At 45.4% G+C, this 20,798-nt stretch overlaps 3 protein-coding genes across 4 annotated transcripts; 1 reads left to right on the forward strand and 2 right to left on the reverse strand.

Annotated features, from left to right (window-relative positions):
* Nucleotides 1-1,856: 1,856 nt before the first annotated feature.
* Nucleotides 1,857-7,518, reverse strand: LOC115335289 (adenosine receptor A3-like). 2 transcript variants are annotated; one of them, XR_005931353.1, is made up of 3 exons: nucleotides 5,202-7,518; nucleotides 2,663-4,613; nucleotides 1,857-2,009 (listed from the first exon to the last, which is right to left on the reverse strand). XR_005931353.1 is itself a non-coding variant. In XM_030000750.2 (2 exons), the coding sequence occupies exons 1-2, from the start codon at nucleotides 5,543-5,545 to the stop codon at nucleotides 3,998-4,000; spliced, it is 960 nt and encodes a 319-aa protein (XP_029856610.2). In that variant the 5' UTR covers nucleotides 5,546-7,518; the 3' UTR covers nucleotides 2,152-3,997. The 2 variants fall into 2 exon arrangements, 1 of the variants encoding a protein (XP_029856610.2); XM_030000750.2 differs by lacking the exon at nucleotides 1,857-2,009 and having other exon boundaries at nucleotides 2,152-4,613.
* Nucleotides 7,518-11,366, forward strand: LOC115334922 (adenosine receptor A3-like). Its single transcript, XM_029999830.2, has 2 exons — nucleotides 7,518-8,373; nucleotides 9,375-11,366. The coding sequence occupies exons 1-2, from the start codon at nucleotides 8,024-8,026 to the stop codon at nucleotides 9,976-9,978; spliced, it is 954 nt and encodes a 317-aa protein (XP_029855690.1). The 5' UTR covers nucleotides 7,518-8,023; the 3' UTR covers nucleotides 9,979-11,366.
* Nucleotides 11,367-15,070: 3,704 nt separating this feature from the next.
* On the reverse strand, nucleotides 15,071-19,865 carry LOC115334923 (transmembrane protein C1orf162 homolog). The gene is made up of 6 exons (XM_029999831.2): nucleotides 18,584-19,865; nucleotides 17,787-17,849; nucleotides 17,336-17,435; nucleotides 16,933-17,021; nucleotides 16,237-16,316; nucleotides 15,071-15,640 (listed from the first exon to the last, which is right to left on the reverse strand). The coding sequence occupies exons 2-6, from the start codon at nucleotides 17,815-17,817 to the stop codon at nucleotides 15,581-15,583; spliced, it is 360 nt and encodes a 119-aa protein (XP_029855691.1). The 5' UTR covers nucleotides 17,818-17,849; nucleotides 18,584-19,865; the 3' UTR covers nucleotides 15,071-15,580.
* Nucleotides 19,866-20,798: the final 933 nt, after the last annotated feature.

Here is a 20,798-nt window from a genome sequence, read left to right on the forward strand (position 1 = left end):
GACAGTGAACTTTGTCTTTCAGCAAACTTGTATGTGTACCGGGGGGGGAGAGTTTTCTTCAGGTTTTCCCACCTGTGAGAAATACTGACAGCATTTTTTTTAACATCACCATGCCCCCGTATCCAAAGGGGCAGGTGAAACAATGCCCAAATGGGAAGTTTCAGAAGGAAACCAAAAGGACCCTGCTCCTGTCCAGTCCTTCCCAGCTCACAGAGCACTCTGTCAAGACCAGATTGACCCTCCTCTTTCCATGGACGGGGAAACTGAGGCATAGAGCAGTGACGTGACATTGGTCACCAAGGCCAGGCTCCAGACTCTCGTTCTGGCTCGTTATTCACCAGCCCACAATCCCTCTCTGTTAAACCAGATGTTACCCTGCTTCACATTCACATCCTCTCTCTGCTTTGCTTTCACTTCCTTTCAAGGCAGGGAAGAGCCAGGACAGCACTCGCCACTCACCACCTCTTGCTTTATGAGCTGCTGGTTTTTTTTTTCCTTTAAGGTAAACATTAAATTTTAAAGTCCCAGAAAAAAAACCCTCCTCCACACCTCCTGGCACAAGAGCAGAAGTAAGGAAAGAGGAAAGAGAATGCAGTATGTCGATGCCTCAAAGCGACGAGGCCCGGCTGCAGCCGGGGCACAGCGGTACCATAGGAGTGCAGGCTCCGGGGGGGCTGGCCGGGACCCCCAGGTGGGATGCACAGGCAGGGTACTGCCTGCAAGGAGGCTGCCTTTTTCCCCCTGCAAGTGTTTTACAGCCCCACCAGAACAAAGGCGGCTGTCGCTGTTGTTGACTCACAGGATAAGATCATTGTTGTGGGATTTTTTTTCCCCTGCATCTCTGTGTCACTTAGAAATATTTTTTTTTTCTAGAAAATCTGTTCTTCTCCCCTCCACCCCCAATGTGAGAAGGGAATCTGTGCTCAAAGCCACAGCTGAGATTGCAGATAGACCGTTCCCTTCCTGATCCTTATCTCACCAGGATGTAGGAGGACCCTTGGGGAATAGCTGGAAGCCTTTCACTGGAGCCATCCAAGAACCGAGCAAGCTGACTACAGCCTTTAAATGGCAAATCCATCAAGTGGTCGGGGACCAGGATCTGAAACGCTGTTTAACCCCATCGAACTATGACATCCCTGGGCTTTACCGCATGGGAGCCACCCTGGCACACAGCCTGACCTGCCCCGGTCACGGGCTCCTCCTCGAGCCGCCTTCTCCGTGGAGCTCTGCGGGCACTGCCGCGTCAGCTAAATAACATGATCTAAAAATACACCTTCGAACGCTAATCTAAACCAAAGCCTTAAATTGCTGGCTCTCAAACTTACTCCAGCTGCAACCCGCTCACAGGCGGGTAGCTTTGTGTGACAGCAAAGCCACGGCTGGGTTTCTCTTGGTCTGCGAGTGCTCCAGGGATGGCCCCAGCTCCAAGAGCCCAGCCTGCAGCCTGGGCAGGCAGGAGCAGGGGACAGGAGAGCCAGCTGGATGCCACGCAGCAGGACTGGGAGTAAAAGGTGGTGGGGAGCAAAGAGGGGTCTGGTCCCTTCCTCCACCTCAGGCTGGGTCACACCAGCACTTCTGTTGGAGCTCATCTAGGGGAGGGCCATGAAGATCATCAGAGGGCTAGAGAACTCACAGTCCCTCCTGCTGCCAGCTTTATCAGCCTGCACAAGGTGACCTGCTTCAAATCACAACTCTTTTTATGAAAAAGTATTACTGTATGTGGCAGCAAAGGCATCCAAATACTCTAACCACACCGACACATCTAGCAGAAGGTTTATATATTATGGCAGCATATATTTATATGTATACATATGCGTACACACAGACAATATAGCCATGAGCAGCAATAAGTGGAGGATTGTTAGCACCGATGTACAGAGCTCTGCTGCCTGAGCTCAGCCATATGTTTCCCTAAGCCTCTCGGCAGGAGCACAACACATGCTTATGGGAGCGCAATTTGGTAAGAAGTAAAGGAGGGAACGCTTCGGTCGGGATCTGGGGTTGGATGCCTGTAAACAAATAGAGAGAAGGGGAGGGCAGAGCTGGTTTCCATGCCAAAACGCTCCCTGATCCCACGCTCCGGCCCCACTTGGCTTCTCTGTGCAGGGAGTGTTTAATCACTTTGCAAGCTGTAAAAACCTCCAGCCCAGTGTTTCCTGATGCTGGGGCTGAAGGATGCAGTGGGAGAAGAGCTGAGTGCCCACGGAAGGAGGGTGCGGGGCCACGAGGAGGGACGCAGCATCCGCAGCAGCCCAGGGCATCCCTGGGCTGGGGGTGAAGCTGAGCTCAGGCGGGGCAGAGACAGCGGAAGGGCAGAGGTTCGTCCTCCGTTGATGACAGAGGAGTTGCAGCAGCCCAGCAACCTGGTTCTGTCATATTTAGGACAGGAAACAGATGCTGCCTGGCAGAGGAAACATCTGAAGAAAATAAGTGCACCTTGTGCCTTCCCCAGCAGGAACCTGGTGGGAACAGGGGGTGCTGGGTGGAAATGTCCCGATTCAGCCCCAGTCAGGGCAGGTGCAGTTCAGCTGGGTTTGATGGCATCGCCCTCGGCTGCATCAGCGGGGATAGGGGCCCAAAGGGCTTTTTTTCCTTCGGGTCTTTTATTTCTCCTTAGAAGCACAGGGAGTTGGGACAACGAAAGCAGGGATTAGTCACGTACCTGCTGGGGAAGGCGATGGTTCCCTCCTCTTGCAGTAATGCCTGCAGCAGCCCCTTGTGCGATCTGGCCTGAGGGTCATGAAATGAGCTGATGAAGCATTTCTCACCTCACCTACAGCCTGGGAAACATGGGCTCAGTGTACCGCAGTCTAGATACGAAGCAAAACCCCTTCCCTCTGCTCAGTGGCAGGCTTCCAGTCCCAGGTCACACACCTGCGCAGGCACAGGGACACAGGTTTACTGAAGACGGGCTAAGAAAAAGCTATGGGACAATCTATTGCTATTAAATTTTATGGGCTGGTGAAACAAAACCTTGTGCAAAGGCTGCTTGTTTTCCTTCTGTTCCAAAGCACCTTTCCGTAAGCGGGTGCTGCTGTCCCATTGAGCCAGGTCAGAGCATTTTTGGACCATGAAGCACCCTCCTGCCAGCAGCTGGCCTCTGAGCCCCTCACCCAAGCCGGGATCCTCTTGACTGCATTTTGCTGTGCTGCTCTTTGAGCAACCAGAAATCTGACAGCCAGGGTCCGGGCTTCTTGTTACATCCTATAGTACCTTAGCATTTACAGAGAGGTTTGTTCCGTGGCAACACACCAGAGCATTTCATTGTAGCTCCACCAATTTGAGAAACAGTTTCCTTAAACAGAGCTGAAAAGACAAAGGAAATACTCTTAAAGGAAGAGCCGTTAGCAGGGGCAAAAGTAGTGCCAAAGGCTAATGTCAGCGCTCACTGTCAACCTGCGCTTCGCTGCAGGAGCCCGCTGGTGGGCTGCGTGCAAGAGCCTTGCGCTCCATTTCACCGTCAGTAGGAGCTTCTGGCTCCTGCCCCAGCAGCTGCAGAAATATTTGGGCCAGCCCAAGCGAGAGGGTCGGGGATGGGGAAGTGGGTACCCCGAGAGGCTGAGGAAGACCCCGCATCGTGTCAGGGCACAGCGGGGACCCGGACCCGCGGGGAACCGCTGCCACCTCCCGGCAGCTGCGGGAGCCCGGGCAGGCTTGGTATCAACGGAGCAAAACACCCGAGAGCAGGAGCAAGGCTAACCTCTCCCCAGCACTTCCCCGCCGAGCTACCACTCTGTTCCAAACCTCTCACACCTTTTGCCTCGGAAATGCAAAGGAGGGAGTTTGTTTGGGGAGTTCGCTAGGAACCTGAACTCGGCATTGCGCTGTCCAGAGCTTAATTAGCTGAACACAGAAATATACACACAATTGTTGCTTCAGAACACATGATCCAAGAAATACATCTTGGTGCCTGTGCCATTTCCACCCCACTCTTGTTGTTCCCATGCTGTTTCAGTTGTTGTATCCAGCCCGGACAGACTGATGAGTGGGGCACAGCTCAGACGGTGCTCGCTCCCTGCTCCGGTGCGTGGTCTGCGCTAGAAATAACCAACTCCGACTTCTGGAACAGGATGTAAGTCCTCAGAATGAAAGTGTATGTTTCTTTGAACTTCTGTATTTTGAAGGCATAGACGACGGGGTTCATGGCCGAGTTGGCATGAGACAGCAGGATGCCCAGGTACATCAGAGGCTGCGGGATGGTGCAGGAGGGGCAGAAGTACAAAATGCAGTTCAGGATGCCCAGAGGCAGCCAAGACACTGCAAACAAGAAGAGAATGAGGGACAGATATTTGGCCATTTTGTATTCCTTCCCACAAACTGTTCCTCCTCCTGGAGGACTTGCTGAGCTCGGGCTTAGTTTTATCCACATGATGTAGAAAATCTTGGTGTAGAGGGCACACATGATGAGCAAGGGAAGGAGGATCCAGGTGAAGAAGCTGAAATACACCACATAATCCATTCTCATCACAGCCAAATAGTGACACTCGATGTAGCTGGAGCTGCCCATGTGCTGGTTCCACCCCAGCATGGGCACCAGCCCCACCAGCACAGACAGGAGCCAGCAGAGTCCCAGAATCACACAAATCCTTTTCTTTGTGACGGCTGTCCTGTACCTGGGTGGACAGGAAGTATCAGCCATGTTTGATGTGAAAAAAGAATACAATATTCAGGAACTTGTGCTTTTAAGCACTCATTTCTGGTTGGTCTAATTCAAGTTAAGCACAGTTCTGTGCAGTTGGTCCTTAGCAGCTTCTGATACTTAAAATGCATTTTGAAACTACAGGGGAATCCCCAAACAGTCACCGATCCCTTTTAAATGAGAACCCACAGATGCAGGGTCAAACCCTTTCCTCAGAAATACTGGTCCATTTTGACTCGCATCAGTAGAGAAATATGGTTGTCTCCCAGGGGAAAACATAAAGACCACCACCTTATTCAGACTTCAAGCACATACACATTTATGAGCAACCCTTCCCTGACTCTCTGTAGCTTAAGATTTTCAGGCACTGCTGAATTTCCAGGAGTGCCCAGACTGCTGGTGCTCCATTGCCTACATTTTGGGAACTTCTGCCTTTGCACGAGTTTCAGAGAACCGATGATGCACAGGAAGCCCTATGATGCTGCAAATAAGGGAGAAGGAAAATATAAGGGAGGAGAGAAATGGGGAAATATGATGAGATGGGACCTTTGCCCAGACTCACCTGGTCGGCAGCTTCACTCGCAGGTACCTGTCGACTGCGATGGCCAGGAGAGACAGGATCGAGGCGTGAGAAAAGATCATCATCAGGCAGCACATGAACAGGCAGGAGTAAAAATGGATGATGACTCCCAGGCTCACCATGACAGCCAGTGGTGTGACAAGGATCCCCATGGCAATGTCAGTGAGTGCCAGGGAAACGATGTAAAAGAAGGTGGTCTTCTGAAGAGCTGGGTTCAGCTTCACTGCCCAGATCACCAAGGCATTGCCCACCACTGCAAATATCCCAATAACTGACTCTATCGTGATATAGATCACATCCAGGCTGCCTACTGACATTTTGGACATCTGAGGCTGTTTACATCCAAAATTAAGAAATGCTCCACTGAATTCTTTTTTTTCCCCTCCAACAGCCAGGTCAGAAGCCAGCTCCTCCCTGATCTGCCTTAATTTAAGTCCCTCACTCAGAATTTTGCACACTTTCCAATCTGCATACACAACTCTTTAAAGATGAGTGGAGCAAATTGTCCATGAAGATCCATTTATCAGACCTTCTACAACACATCCTGTAACATCTTTCTGTCCTCTTGAGGTTTCAGCTCATTTATGTATGCTTTTGTAGAGGAGTCAACTTTATATAGTGGCAGCTCACACTATGAACAAACCACAGGGGTTACCTGTTGCATGTGGTAATTTTGCTAGTCTATTTTAACTCCAAACACACCCTCTCCTTCCCAGCTGGGTGCTCTGTACTGCCTAGCAGGGTGAATTAGCCAATGCACAGCTCTACAGCATTGCAACTAGATTGCTCTGTCTCTGAGCTTCTTTAAAGCCTGCTCAGTCTATACTACATGCATTATGTAGCATCAGAGAAAACAGGGTCAAAGGACCTTGAGTGATCTAGTCCATTCCCCTGCCACAAAGAAGGGGCGGGGAGGGCAAATGTGAAGACACTCAGCTGGATTTTGGGTGAGGAAAAGGCAAATGGAGGGAGAAACATTTTGTTTTGACTCTTTTACACAAGCTGCTCCCCTAAGGTCCCACGCCATACCAAGTTCTTGTTCTCAGGAGCTCCATTTACAGCAGGCGCAGGGCAGCAGAGGAGGGTGGGCCCTACTAAAGCCCCTATAACTCAGCTTTGCAGTAGCTGTCTCTGCAAGAGGCATTTGGCTGCAGCCACGGGAGTAGGTGACAGAAAAAGGAAGCTGGCAGCTGAGGTCAAGAGAGGAGATGCACAGCGGGCGCAGGAAGCCGGCAGTGCTCTTACCCAAGCGTGGCCGGCAGCCACAAAGACACAGACTTTCCCCGCGTCCGCTCAAAGCTGCAAAGTGCCAGCTGCCCAGGTACTTCGCAGAGAAGTAGCTCATTCAGCTTGCAGAAGCCTAGCATACATCCCGGCTGTGACCTTCACATGCCTCTCCTGGGATTTGTCTCCTGCACCCACAGATATCCAGTGTCAGATTTGACCAGAAAACCAGCACAGCCAAGTGCAGTTGTGGACTGGGACTGTCTATAGAGAGCTCACTATTTTCCCAGCAGTAATTCTACCAAAATGCCAGGTAGTCAGGGAGCAAGAAGCACTTACATCAATTTCAAGGAAGAGGAATTTGTCCAACTCTTCTGACAGCAGAGAATAAAGAAGTCTCATTTATTTCTGGCTCTGTCTCCTCCCAGGGCTGATTTCACTTCCCTGTCCTCAGTTTTGCCAGAAAGTTGGGTGGAAGAGATGGAGGACTCGGTGTCTGGGATACTGAGTACTACCCATGTTTGCTTAAGGCTTCATTACACTAATACGGCACCATCCACCTAATCGTTTACTTGCTTTTTGCTCATTCCTGGGGAGTGGGCATTTCTATTTGCCCAAGAGCCAGGTCACCCTGCGACTCACAGGCTGACACGAGCTCACATGCTTGCATCTCTTCTCAGTTTCATCTGAAATGGGAGCAGCTCTTTCCCTGCAGACCCATGTCAAGGAGCAAGGCACCATGCACTGCCAGGCTCACCTGCAGCAAACAGATCACAGCTTTCACACCCTCTCCTGGCTACTTCCCATCACTTCCCACACCTTTCCTTAGTTTCTCCATCTCCCATAAACAAAGCATAGGAAAGCATGCCACTCTCTGAACATGACTTGTTTTGCCGTCACTGATTTCTAGCAGAAATGAGGGCTTTCACTGAAAACATCACCTGCATTACAAGTGTTCCTGTCAGACTGAGAAAGGTCTGAGTAAAGAGTGTTTTTCGGCCACCTCAGGGCCCTAACTGAAATGGTATACTCTGAATTAAATCAAGCACTGGAATTTAACAAAACACCCTTCTAACATCCCCCAAACTCGCCTCATTTCCTATAGCGACTGCAGGGTGATTATCTAGATTGATAAGTGGCAACTTCACACAGTCAACTCTGGTTACAGCTCTCCCACTTCTCACACTGTGGCTTGGAAGAAGCAGCAGTTAAAGTATTTGTTTACAGATTGCTGGTAAGCAGGCTTGTGGAAGCTTTTAAATTTTTTTTCCCTTCAAAATAGCTTTCCAAAGTACTTTACTGATACGAGGCTGCTGAAGGGATGCTGTGAGCTTCAGGAGATGTGTCCAGAGCGGGGAGCAGCTCCTGGATGCTAAGGTACTTGCAGCTCTGTGGAAAGGCAACAGCCAATTTGCTGCCCGAGTGCTGAGGACGTGAAACACTGGAAGGGGCTTGCCCACTGGAGAGTCACTGGAGCAACTGAGCACCAGACACCGAGGACTAATCCCACACACGGTCATCAATGCCCATGCTCCCTTCTGCAGCTCAAGCAAGGGTGGGAGCATCTCCAGCAACTTGCCATGCCAAACGACAGCCTCGCACTGAGCAGCCTGGATGGGATTTACATCGGTACAGAGTGCTTGGTTGCTTTGTTTGCCACATTGGGTAACATCCTGGTCATATGGGTGGTGAAGCTGAACTCGACGTTTCAGAACACGACTCTGTACTTCATCGTTTCCCTGGCACTGGCGGATATTGCGGTGGGGATCCTTGTCATGCCCCTGGCCATTGTGGTGAGTCTGGGCATCAGCATCCACTTCTACGCCTGCCTATTTATGTGCTGCCTGATGGTGGTTTTCACTAACGCGTCCATCCTCTCCCTCCTGGCCATCGCGATCGACAGGTACCTGCGAGTGAAGCTGCCAACTAGGTGAGTGCTGGACCACCGTGGGGCCCTCCGCTCGCCCCGCTCCTGCCAGCTTTCCCACACCCAGCCTCTGCCCCATGGGTGCCACCTCCTCTCGCCTCCTTAACTTGGCCCTTTTCTAACAAATATTTACTCTAAACGTTTGCTTGCACATGGAGAAAAATACCTGTGCCTAAAAGCCCACCCAAGACAAACTTTGTACAGCAGGACCCAGTCCCGGCAGTTAATAATGCAGCACAGACAGACCCTGGTGGGGTTCAGATGGGGCCGACAGCTCGGTGTTATTGCTGATCAGAATTTGGCCACAGGATGAGTCTGTAGTCAAACAGTTGAATTCTTCAGATGTTTTGTTAATTGCACAAGACGCTGAGAGTACTATAGATTTCTTTGGGTTTCTGAGACTAGTCTTTTAAATAAAGTTCCTTTTAGTGTTTGCTGAAAATACAAAAGAAGTAACAGACTTATTAAGTGCTAACTTAAGAAGTTGTTCACTTTTTGTATTTGAATGGAAAAGTATGTAAGCTAAAAATGCAAAGCATAACCTCAAGCATGAAAGAAGTCATATTTTTTTTATGGGGAAAGGACCTATAAAATTGAAGAATGAAACAACAGTTTGGTCCTACAAATGGCATAAACCAAATGTAAAGAGTAAGGTACACCCAAGGAAGCTGAGAAATAATATAGGACTGCTAATAGTAGAAAAGCAGTATCTAGGCAAGAGGAGAACTAAGATCATAATGAAATAAGAAATGAAACAGCTGAAAACATCCAATTATAAAGGGGGGGAAGTTAAACATGGTTCTTCTTACAGGTGCTGCAAACTGTTACAAATGAAGAGTTAGGGCTTGTCTCAAAACAAGATTTGGTTTCCCCCTAAAAAAAAAAAGTTAATGCTCCGCTTTGTGACAATAAACCTGTAGTATTTGAACATGCGAGTTCTTGAAACCATCCTTAGCTATTTTAAACACTTCTGTTTAACACAACCTGGTTTTGTTCCCCAACAGATATAAAATAATCACTACAGAGAGAAGAGTTTGGTGGGCACTGTGTTTGTGCTGGTCTGTGTCCCTGCTGGTAGGATTAGTCCCCATGTTTGGATGGAACAAGACAGAACCAAGAAACTCTGACCTTTTCAGGTGTCGATTTACCTCAGTGATGAGGATGGATTACATGGTATATTTTGGCTTCTTCACATGGACCCTTGTCCCTCTGCTTATCATGTGTGCTCTGTATGTTGAGATCTTTTACATCATCCGGACAAAGCTAAGTCAAGGTACAACCAACCTGAGAGGGGCAGGAGCTTTTTATGGACAGGAGTTCAAGACAGCCAAATCTCTAGCACTTGTTCTCTTCCTGTTTGCAATATCGTGGTTGCCTCTGTGCATTATAAACTGTGTTTCCTATTTTTACCCTGAGTGTCACATCCCCCCGTATTTGATGTACTTGGGAATCCTGTTATCCCATGCCAATTCTGCCATGAACCCCATTGTCTATGCCTGCAAGATAAAGAAGTTCAAAACCACGTACCTTTTAATTTTAAGGACCTATATCCTGTGCAAAAAAACAGACCCAGTTCTTACAGAGCAAACAACAGACCAACAGTCATAAATAAAGAACAAATGTTGACCTGACAGTATATACCAGACCATTGATAAACCACTTTGATTTGTTAAGAAACTCAGGGGAAAATGTGTGTTCTGTTTAATTTACTCCCGCTCTTGCAGAAACTATTCTATGGTAAGGGCAAGCTCCTCTTACTCAATCTGATGCACATTTGACATTAAGCCCAAAAGGATCATTTATGATCTTCTGCATTATTGTACCCCAGAGAACTCTGCTTAATGGTTGCTGTACCAAGCCCAGATCTTCCAGGCAAGCATCTTCATTTAACAGGACATTCCCGTTTTTATTTATTGGCTTGAACATTATTTGGTAGAGCAGCAACCCAAAGCACTGTTACCAAGGCAGACATTTTGCTCCTAGTTCCCCAGCTTGGATCCACGACCAGCTGGTAAAAACCAGTGCTTGTTCACTTCTAGCTTCAACTCAAAACTGAGAAGTTTTTGTTACAATTTTGATTTCACTTTTTGCCCAGTTATAGGCCCTTTGCTTACACACAGACAGACTTGCCCTGACTTTTTTGGTTTTGTCCAGTAGCACCTGTGCAATAAAACTATAGCATCTCCTGCGACACCTCCACCTGCAGATTACCTGCAATGTGAAATTACCCTCACCCGCTGCTGATAGTCCCGCTGCTGACCATCTCAGCTGAAAGGCCAGAAGCTGCACTGACTTTGGTGACCTCCTTCTTCTTTGAGGGAGACCCTGTCAGTGGGAGGCTTCCATTGCTTTTAAAGCAAGGCAATGCTCACCCCAGAAGCCTGCAAAATTGGCCTCAGATATAGAGCACCAGGCAAAAGCTGAACTGCCGAACACACTGAAGCTCTTCATTAATGAGATATGCTGGGTACAGGGGAGCATGCCAGGAAGAGATAACTGCCAAAAAATTAACTAATGATATCTTTAAGTTCTTCCCTCCTCCCCCAGCTACCTGACCAAGGATAGAATCAACTATCCCAAAACCATCAAGGATGCCTTTTCCTTATTTGTTACTAAAAAGCATCCATTTGGGGGATTCTTCCTGCACAGCATATTCCCATGCTTAATTCTCCCTACAATCACAAACTGTTTTCCTAACACCTGATTCAAATGTAATTTGCTGCAAGTCTCCTCTGTAAACCTGAAGAACAGTTGCTCTTTGTAACAACCTGTTACAGACCTGAAGACTACTGTAAAGGTATATGTAAATATGTGTCTATATACGTCTTTGTACTAAATCATTTCAAAATACAGAAGAGATACTTAAGAGAAATTTTGTCCAGTGTTGTTTGCTTTTTTTACATAAGGATTGGTTGGGTCCACTGAAAAATAGGAAAAATATGTTCTTTGTTGTTGGTAATGGAGCAGCTCACAATCCAGGCATGTCCTCACAGACTATTCCTATACCCTTTGTCTTCTCTGTCAATTTAGACTAAATTTGAGTCTGGTCAACTTGTGCTGCAGTGTTGTCATGTTTTCATGAATAATAATAAATATTAGATGGATTTTATATTAATTAAGCCTGCTTGTCTCCCATGACAATCAAAAAAAGCAGCCTGCATGAAATCTCCACACTGTTTTAGTTGGTGTCTCGACTAGGATGGCAACAGAAATTGCAGTAAATATTACACCACAGTTCACACGGCCTGTTTTTAGGGAACATGGGTCAAGCTGAAAATAGGTCGTTAAAGGTCAGGCTCTTTTTTCTCCATCTTTAAATAATTAAAGTGGTCTAGAAAAACCCAGAAAAGGGAGGGCATCATTCTGTTATTTATCTCAGAAAGTGTTGGCGTCTGTTCCTTTAACTGAGATCAGACATCTCAATTTATTATCTGATGTAACCCCTGTCACAGGCCAAAGCTCTGCCCATTACACACTTAACTCTATTAATAAACAGGCCAGCAAAGGAAGTCACTGCATAAGTACATCAGAATTTTGCTACATGATCTTTCATTATCGGTTGATAGAACTGATTGCTTTCAGCAGAAAAACAGGTCCCACCTAAAGAGCAGAAAATTATTCATTACAATGATGCACAGCAAACTTTCCCCATGTATTTTTGAGAAATTGAGAAAAGAGGGAACACCACCAGCACCAAGCTTGCCCAGCAAGCTGCCTGACAAACTCCAAGAGAACAAGGCATGAGCATATGGAGAAAGAACAGAAACAGAGCGGACGGAGAGCAGGGGAAGCCATCCTGCCTTCTGAAAGGCGGCTGCAAAGGAGAGCAGTCTCAGCAAGCTGACTGACCCTGCTCAGCTGCCCGAGAGGGAACTCCAGGCAACAGCTCACCTTTTAGTGATGAAGCAAGGTGCTCACCACAGCTGGACCCAGCCACTCTCCATAAGGCGACCAGAGGAGGATCTGCCCTGCTGAGGGAGAAGGTTCATCAGCTGGCTTCTGCCGCTGGCGGTGCTGGCTGGAAAATGCTCATGCAGGTCTAGGTCGCTGGTTCTCACTTCCAGCAGTTACTCTGGAAATAGTTGTGGCTTCAGACCCAGGCAGAGATCAGACAGGCTGAACAATACTTAAACTAGATGCAAAGATGGGTGAAGGAGCATACTAACAGTCCATGTGTATACAAATATCACCCAGGGAGAGCAAAGGATTTAGCTCTCCTGGGAGAGCCGACTTATTGCTGGCTGAGGGAAATGCAGCCTGACAGTCACATCAACATCATCGCTGTAGCTCTAATAATCCATCCTTTTAACATTGCAACCAGATGTCAATTCCAAAATGCCAGGGAATATCATGGGCCGCTACTGTCCATGCATCCTTCAAAGCACCGTTTGACCCGTGAGCCGTTTCTGTCCACCCTCCCAGGGTTGGACAATTTGTACTGGACTTTCCCGTACCCAGGCAAATTCATTCTGTGAAAGCTTGTCTTTAGGGAGACCACAAGTACAGACACCTCTAGCAGAAACCTACTGAAATAGTGAAAATGGGAGAGCCAGAATAGCAAAACAGAGGACACGCAACCCCTCCTCTATTCTGATTAGCAGGTGCAGTTGTCCCAAATTCCTCTAGCTGTCTATAAAACAAAGAGTTGTCTGATGGCCACCATTAAAACCTGTGTATGACTATACAGAGCTCTTGGCATGGGAAAGGGAGAGGCGGGTGCTCTGGGATGAGTCTGGGACGCATTAGCAGCCACACAACAAATGGAGGTTCTCTGTCACCCTCCAGCTCCAAAGGCTGTACCACACTCAGCTCTCTAGGTAGGCACATAAAAGTGCTGTGCTGCGGTTGGCAATGTTCCACAAAGTACATGAAATGGTTGTGCTAAGTCTCAGTACAATTCACGGTGAGGAAACACCTACATGACAAACCCGACATCTTAGCTGGTCTGGGTATAAAGGGAACTAGGCCTTAAGCCTCATTGTTTCTAAGACTATTCATATCAGACATATAACTAATGATTAGAGATTGCTTTAGATGTGATCAATAGAATACAGGTGCTTACAAAACAATATGCATAAGCTGCTTATTTGTCCTATGTGTAGCCCCCACCATGGCTGGCTAAAAACCCAGTCAAGCTGAATCAACAGAAGAAGGATCATACATCTTAGACCTAAGACATGGGAGTAAGTGATTAACTTTAGAACAAGATAAATTAACAGAATAGCCTGAGTGATTTTCAGAAATTCAAAGGTGATTTTTGATGTGTAAGAAGATAAGTGATTGCGGTTACCCAAGACCTTCTGCCTACGACCACTAACTTCAGAAGAACTGGGACACGAGAATTGATGAGATAAATTGATGAATGATAACGACATGGGAACCGAGATCAACTGGAAAATTACAAAGTCTTTGGACTGGGATAATGGGTGGTAAAAGGTATATAAGACTGAGAAATTTTTGGAAGCTTGCCATTCACTGCAGTGGTGGCCCAACTCTGAGTTGTTAATGAAGCAAAACTAGAGAAACCCATGACTGAAAATGTTCTAACACTGGGGCAGGGGGGAAAGGCTGCAGTGAGTCACCTTTTCTTGCACTTCTAAACACAGGATCTCATCTGACAGTATCTAACGCAGGAAGGGAGAGTTCTTGTTGGTATGGTGAAGTAACATTTCTGCAAGCCCAGTAAATTTTCAGACCTTCTTATTTCTCAGTTGCTGTCAGGCAGGAGAGTAACATTGTTATTAATTTTAAACAAAACAAAACAAAAATTGTGCACCAACCACAATCATCCCTCATGAACCTCTCAGCAGCTGCACATTTTGAGGAGTAATACGAGTAATATGGTATTTTCTCTATTAAATAGTGCTTGAAGAAACTGCTGTGACTGAGATGAGAGCAGATAATAGTAAAACAAAGAGCTCAAGTTCTACTCCTGACCCTGTAAAACAGTCAGCAGCCTTACGCACAACCCCTCTCAAGCCAGATTTCAGAATGTAATGGTGTCGTGCACCTGCTTTTCAGTGGTCCCCCAGACTTCCACCAGCTTCTGCAGTCACAGCGGCAGGACAACTCAACAGAGCTGGCAGAGGTAGAGCCACTGCTCTGCTAACTGCTTGTTGGAAAGACACCAAATGCACCACATCTAAGCTGAGATAAATCCAGCTGTCCCGCCGTGGCTTCGTGCTGTCATCAGGCGGCACATCCAGTCTCACTCACTGGAAGCCTCAGACTTGCTGTCTTCAGCTGCAGCGCACAGGAGGCTGTAGGACCCGAGGCACTTGTCCTGCCTAAGAGATTCCTCTAGAGAGGTGTTTACAATAGCACGGACACAAACATCTGCATTTTCAGAAAAGAGAAATACCTGCAAGAATCTGACACTCTCTGGTGACCGGAAACAAGGAGGCTTCTGAAGCCCAGAGGGCTGAGGGCAGGAAACTTTGCTCCGATTCAGCCTTGCCCGAGAAGCATTGGACAACAGATGGAGATCACTGTACTTACTTGGACAACAAACCTCCCATCTGTGGGCACAGGAACAGGCAGAGAAGCTTCTCTGTGGCTACTAAGACTGAATCACTAGTGGTAGCTTATTCCCCGGTTTATGGAAAGGGGAGGAGTTTTAACTTTTTACAATATATTTGGAACACTATGGGTAATAACACATGAATGAACATTTCCAGAAATTTTGACTGTCACACTGTGATTGTGTACTTCTTTTATGTGACCCAATCAGGAAGCAGACATTTGCATACAAACATTTCATTATTGTATCATAACTTCAATAAGCAGAAAATAACTAATCAGAGCACTTGGCAATCATAAAACAAGAAAAATGCTATAGTCAGTGACAGAAAAGGGAAACATAAGGGCACAGACAGACACGAATAAACGCAGAGTAACATTTCCATTTTCCAATTCTCTTTGGTAGTTCAAAGCAATAGCAAACACAAATGGAAACTTTACAAGTGCATTGTAAGGACTCACTGAGATTTCTACAGATGAGGAAATAGGGTATAAAAAGCAATTTGTCCACAAGCGTTGGCAAGCAGTTTGGAATAGGAGACATTAGTTTCCCCTTACAATTATAAAATGAGCTGATGTTACATACGGCAGTGCTGGCATTCTCAGAGCACTATAGGCCTTGATATAACGTTCTGGTAGCTTTTGATATTCAGAAAGTGCAAGTGTCTTCATTTCACTAGAAAATTCATCATCACGCAACCATTGGTGTCTGACTTCGCTGGAAAGCCAGAGTGGTGTAGGCAACCTCATTCTGGAGATGTGAAAGAACCCACAAACATTAGAGAGCATGCAAGCATCACATCTCAGGCATGAATTTCCTGCTTTTAATTTGTCCTCAACGCTACACTCCCTAAGCAGTCACAGCCTATCCCTGCACACGGGAAATTAGTAAACGCTATGCTGGATCAGACCACTTATTAGTCTAGCTCAGGATCCTGGGTCAACTCTGCAGTAGGGGCTTCCAGAGAATATCATGACTGAGAACTACAGAAATGTTTGCCCTTTAGAAAGATTTTCCCCTAACCTGCCTAATTAGTGGTTAAGTCCCAGCATCCTTGAAATATGTGGGGAGTATGGCATTTGAGCCCTGGGATAACAGAGAAGGAATATCTTTCCTCCTACTGTCCAAGTACCTCCTCAGGTAACTCTTTGGACTACTATAAATACAGGCTGAAGCCTTGGATGCAGAAAAGAAAGCACGTTTCCTTAGTCAAAAGAACTGTCAACTAACACTTGAGTCTTGCAAGAGCAAACCTCTTTTCTCCCCCCTCAAATTAATATTTACCATTCTATCAAGAATCTGAAGTCTCTGCATAAAGTCTTAGAAGTAATAGTTGTGACCTTTACCTGGATGTTCTTAGCAGATTCCTCAGTCACTGCCTGGGAGGGAACTTGCTCTTGTAAATTTTGGTGGGATCTCTTACACTCTAGGAAGGAGAGGGATAACAGTCTCAGCTGTCTGCACCGTGTTTGGAGACAGCAGTGCAAGAGAGGCTCAAGACAGAGCAGCACCAGAGTGTGTGGCTTGGACGTAGCTTGTAAAATCTGTCACTGACCTTCACTGCAAAGTGAGCAGTTTAGCAGCCCAAGCAGAAGGGTAGCCCAAATCCCTGCCCACCTGTTGGAAGTGGCTAGGTTGAAAGTGACTGATGAATTTGGTGAGAACCCTGTGTGGCCAGTGTTAGGATGCAAAAAAAAAAAAAAAATATCCAACAAAAAACCCCAAAACAAAACACAACCAACAAAACCCACCACAACTCATCAGTGCTAAAGTTAATTCTTCCATGAAAACAGCCCCTGGGATGATTCATGAGGAGTTACTGCCATGAATGACCTGTCCATCAATACATTAATTATTCAAGGAAGACATAATCTGGAGAAGTTACTTTGAAACCCTGGTGCTGTAAGATGCAGCCCAGAAGAAGAGCAGCACAGAAACTTAGCACCCTCCATGTAAGATGTACAGCACAAGATGTTAAGCACTTCTCTGCCACCAGGTCTGGATCATCATGCTGCTGTTATTCCCACCGCTCTGCCACTTACTTTTTCTGAAGAGGCAGATGATTGCAAAAACCAGAACAGCCAAGAGGATGCCAGAGGTAAATGCTAGCAACATCCAGAGTATTTCATGGCTGTTGATACACAGAAAATAGTGTCAGAATCTCCAGTTTTAGCAGTGGTGTTGAAGAATCAGTAATGCTCAAATTCACCAAAGCTTTATGAAATGTAATACATCACTTATCCCAAGCCCCATGAGATTAAAAGGTGTGTATCTGCATTAAGCATCACTATGAATTAAATATCTAGTGCACAGACTAGAAAATTCTAAGCAACCTTTTCAAACCCCAAGACATAAAATGTACTACATATAACTCGTCCCTTGCAGGAGTCCGCAGTCTCAGGGAACTCTGTGTTTGAAGTCAGGAAATAAAGGTGGAACATTTACTTATCAATCCAGCATTTGACTTCTGAAGCTTCCAAGCCAACTGTAGAGGTATATACAGTGGTAGGTACAGTGAGAGTAGTGGAAATGGGTGCTGGTGTAACTGGAATTGAATAGAAAAAAAAAAGAAAAAAACAAACAAAAACTGATTTTAAAATGTGTTAATTTCTCCAGTAATATGAGAAGCAACAAAAACTACGTAGAGGCATACACCTATTCAAGCAAGTATTATTGTAAGTATAACATTTCTCTATCAGAGGGCTGAAAGCGCAAAACGCCAGACAGAAAAATTTAGTTATTCATATTATTACTGTCCTACAGCAGCCTTTGGCAGCCATGCAGTTCTTCCAAACGCATACATCTCCTGCTAAGCTACCCCCATAGTAGTCCTTTCTGAGTCAGGACAGTATCAGTCAAGAATACTACATCTAAGAAAACTCCTTAAAGAAAATACCTGCACGTGCTTTTGAGGTGCTACCTCCCATTCTCTCCAAATACCACTGAACAGTAAGAGAAGCTAAAAGGAGGGGAAAGAAAAAAGTTGTATTTATATACATATACACATGCACACTAGAGCAAAACAAACCTGTCACCCTCTTCTAAGTCACAGGCTTTAGTTTTTATCAATTTTTCAGACATCTTACACAAACTGGCACAAAGCCACAGCAGCAAACCAGCAGTTACTCAGCGTGAATCCTGGTCCCCAATGTCTTGTTCCTGTGCATACACATGCACATTTGCCACATTTTGATGAACATGTTGCCTTCTTTCAAAAGGACGGAGTAGATTTAATAACTAAAAAAGCACCCGCAATATTATCTTTGCAGTAGCTAGAACTGAGTGAACTTTATGAACATCTTCATAATCAGAAGCAGCTTTGAAAAAATGGCCCTTTTTCTTTCTCAAGTTACATTGACTTTTTCCACCAAAGCAGGAACAGTAACTTTCTTCTCAAATTTGGGGGTGGAGTCTTAAAAATACAGAAATACCAGTCTACTACAACCTTCCTACCCTGGTATTTCTCACTACATGGCTTGCAGACTGTACCTTGTGAGGAACATGGAAGTAATGCCGACAGCTATGTGAAAATAAACATTCTGTTCTCTCTTGCTGTCATCTTTTTCTACCACATGCCAATTACTGCCCACATTCCAGAAGAGTGAAATGGTTCAAACCTCCCAGTTTCCTACACCAAGTCGACAAGCATGCTGTTTGCAGTAATAAAGAATAAGTGATACAGCTCCATCTTACCTCACTCCATAGAACTGCTGCCCACCTCCTGGTAGAACAACTCCTGAAGCGTTAGCACAGCAGTTTAACCGCTTGCTTTGTGAAAAGAACGTCTGTCAAACTAGCTAAAGCTTAAGTGTCATTCAAACGTGGGGTTACACAAATATGGAAGTTGAGCAACTTCAGTTTTTAATTAAAAAAAACAGGAAACTGAAAAACATCTGTGTTCTCAGGACCTGTTTATCTAAAAATAAGTCAGCTTCAGCTTAAGTTAGCTTACTTTTAAGTAAGGTTCTTACCTCTACAGAACACCTTTTTTTGCGTAACTCTTGTATTGAAAAGTGTAGAAAACTGCTATTTTACTAACTCCACTAAAAATAAGCATTTCCCTACTGTAGTACCAATCCACATAAAAGAGGCACATAAGCACACCCTAGTCTGCTTACTTTATTTACTAAATAAATCACTTCCCAATACAGAAAGGAGATTACACATAGGTAAGTGCTTTGCTCAGCTAGGACATTTGAGATATAACAAAATCCTTCAGGGAGTTTCTTAGAAAATGAAAGGGCTTATATTGTGTATTATCATAATACACATAAAACTACTTTCCTTGTTACACAAAAAAAAAAAGCAAGCAACTTTTTTTTCTGTGAAAATCCAGAAAAAACCTACCTTCTAGAACAAACCTATCCATTTCACCATTTTCAACTTACTACTGGCAAGCTCAGTTAAAGCTAAGTTTTCTTGTAGCTTTTGATACATTTCCTGCCAGCTGCATCCTTTTTCACACCAAACAGGATGATGCTTTCAGCACTATTTGAAGCTTTGTTATGAAAGTGTTTTTTTCAATTCATTCTTAAAATCAGGACATTCATTCAGAGTACCTCCAAGTATTGGACTAGGTGAATGGGAGCACTGGCACTCATTTTGATTTTAGAACATGTTTATGATTACAGTAGATACCTATAGGTCATTATCACACAGGATTCTAAACTAAACACTTATCACTGTATTAGCACCAGAATTTTTCACCGTGAAGTTCTGCATCTTATCTCTGGAAGCGTTCATGACCAAACAAGGAACGAGACAGAATTGCGCGTACTGTGGTTGCAAGTAATCCCCCACTGCAAACTAACTGTAGTGTTTTTTGTGACTGATTTAGCTACTTCAAACACAAAAAGGAAATTACTGTTGCTACTGCTAGTGAAAGACAGAGGAGTGTTTTGTTTGTTGGTTTAATGATACTTTAGAATCACATAGTTTCCAACAGTAAGTAATGAGACACATGTCAGTGGATCAGAGGTGGTTACGCTGCTGCCTGTGCGCTCTTCGATAATGCCCTCAGGTCCAAAATGCACTTTGCAATACTGTCCTTCTGCTGCAAAAGAAAGGAAAACAGCTTTCAGAAGAAAGACTTTACGGAAGACATTTAAACAAGCAAAAGAATTTTTAGACCCATAAAATGGGTTACAGATTAAAAGGGATATAATTATAGCTCATGAAGTCAGAGATTCAAATCCAAACAACGACCTGCATTAAAGCATCTGCATGCAGTGCTAGGAACATGTTTTCTCTTTTCTCAGCTTCGTTCCTTAAAGAAAGGACATCTAGAACCCGTCTGCAGATCCTAAGCTGCCATGGTCTTACACAGAGAATTTTACAGGGGAGTTCCCTGACCTGTTAGCTATACATCCTATCACAAGCTTAGTTCTATGCTGCAACAACCACCACCACACACGATTCTAGCTTAAATCGCCAGCACACAAGCACCTGGTACCTAGTAACTGGGCTTGCTAGCTCTTACTCAGTAGTAGGAATGCGTTGCAGCCACATTTGCAAGTCACCCAAAGATGACTTATCATCTTCTGGCTTAAGTCAGTATCACTGGACAGCAAGTAGTTGTACAGACAAAACTGTCAAGCAGATTAAAATAAGCAAGTACCTGTTGAGGTGTGATGCTCTGAACAACATTTTTCTCCACCCACTGAATCATGTGATCTTGTTCTTTCTGACGCTTTAAATTCTGCAGAGCCACTTGATAGTCCAGCCTTTTCTTTACTTCATTGTACACTGTCAGTAATCTTTCTCGATAATTAGTTTCCAGCAACATTGCAATATTATTCTAGGCACAGAAGATGAAACCAAAGGGTTAACATTTAGCAAGAACACAAAACAGAGGCAGAACACATTCTATAGCAAAAGTCAGGGGATTAGGCAGTGGAACAGGCCCTGT

This window comes from Aquila chrysaetos, chromosome 24, assembly GCF_900496995.4.
Source record: "Aquila chrysaetos chrysaetos chromosome 24, bAquChr1.4, whole genome shotgun sequence".
NCBI classification, from domain to species: domain Eukaryota; kingdom Metazoa; phylum Chordata; class Aves; order Accipitriformes; family Accipitridae; genus Aquila; species Aquila chrysaetos.

Bases quoted from the DNA above. Each gene is read 5' to 3' on its own strand.
- LOC115335289 (XM_030000750.2), bottom strand. From the start codon at position 5,545: ATGTCCAAAATGTCAGTAGGCAGCCTGGATGTGATCTATATCACGATA. The intron at 4,614-5,201 runs GTGAGTCTGGGC...CTGTCCACCCAG, and splicing joins CGAGTGAAGCTGCCGACCAG to GTACAGGACAGCCGTCACAA.
- LOC115334922 (XM_029999830.2), top strand. From the start codon at position 8,024: ATGCCAAACGACAGCCTCGCACTGAGCAGCCTGGATGGGATTTACATC. The intron at 8,374-9,374 runs GTGAGTGCTGGA...GTTCCCCAACAG, and splicing joins CGAGTGAAGCTGCCAACTAG to ATATAAAATAATCACTACAG.
- LOC115334923 (XM_029999831.2), bottom strand. From the start codon at position 17,817: ATGGGAGGTAGCACCTCAAAAGCACGTGCAG. The intron at 16,317-16,932 runs GTAAGTGGCAGA...TCTCCTTCCTAG, and splicing joins CATCTGCCTCTTCAGAAAAA to AGTGTAAGAGATCCCACCAA. The intron at 15,641-16,236 runs GTAAAGGTCACA...TCACATCTCCAG, and splicing joins AATCTGCTAAGAACATCCAG to AATGAGGTTGCCTACACCAC.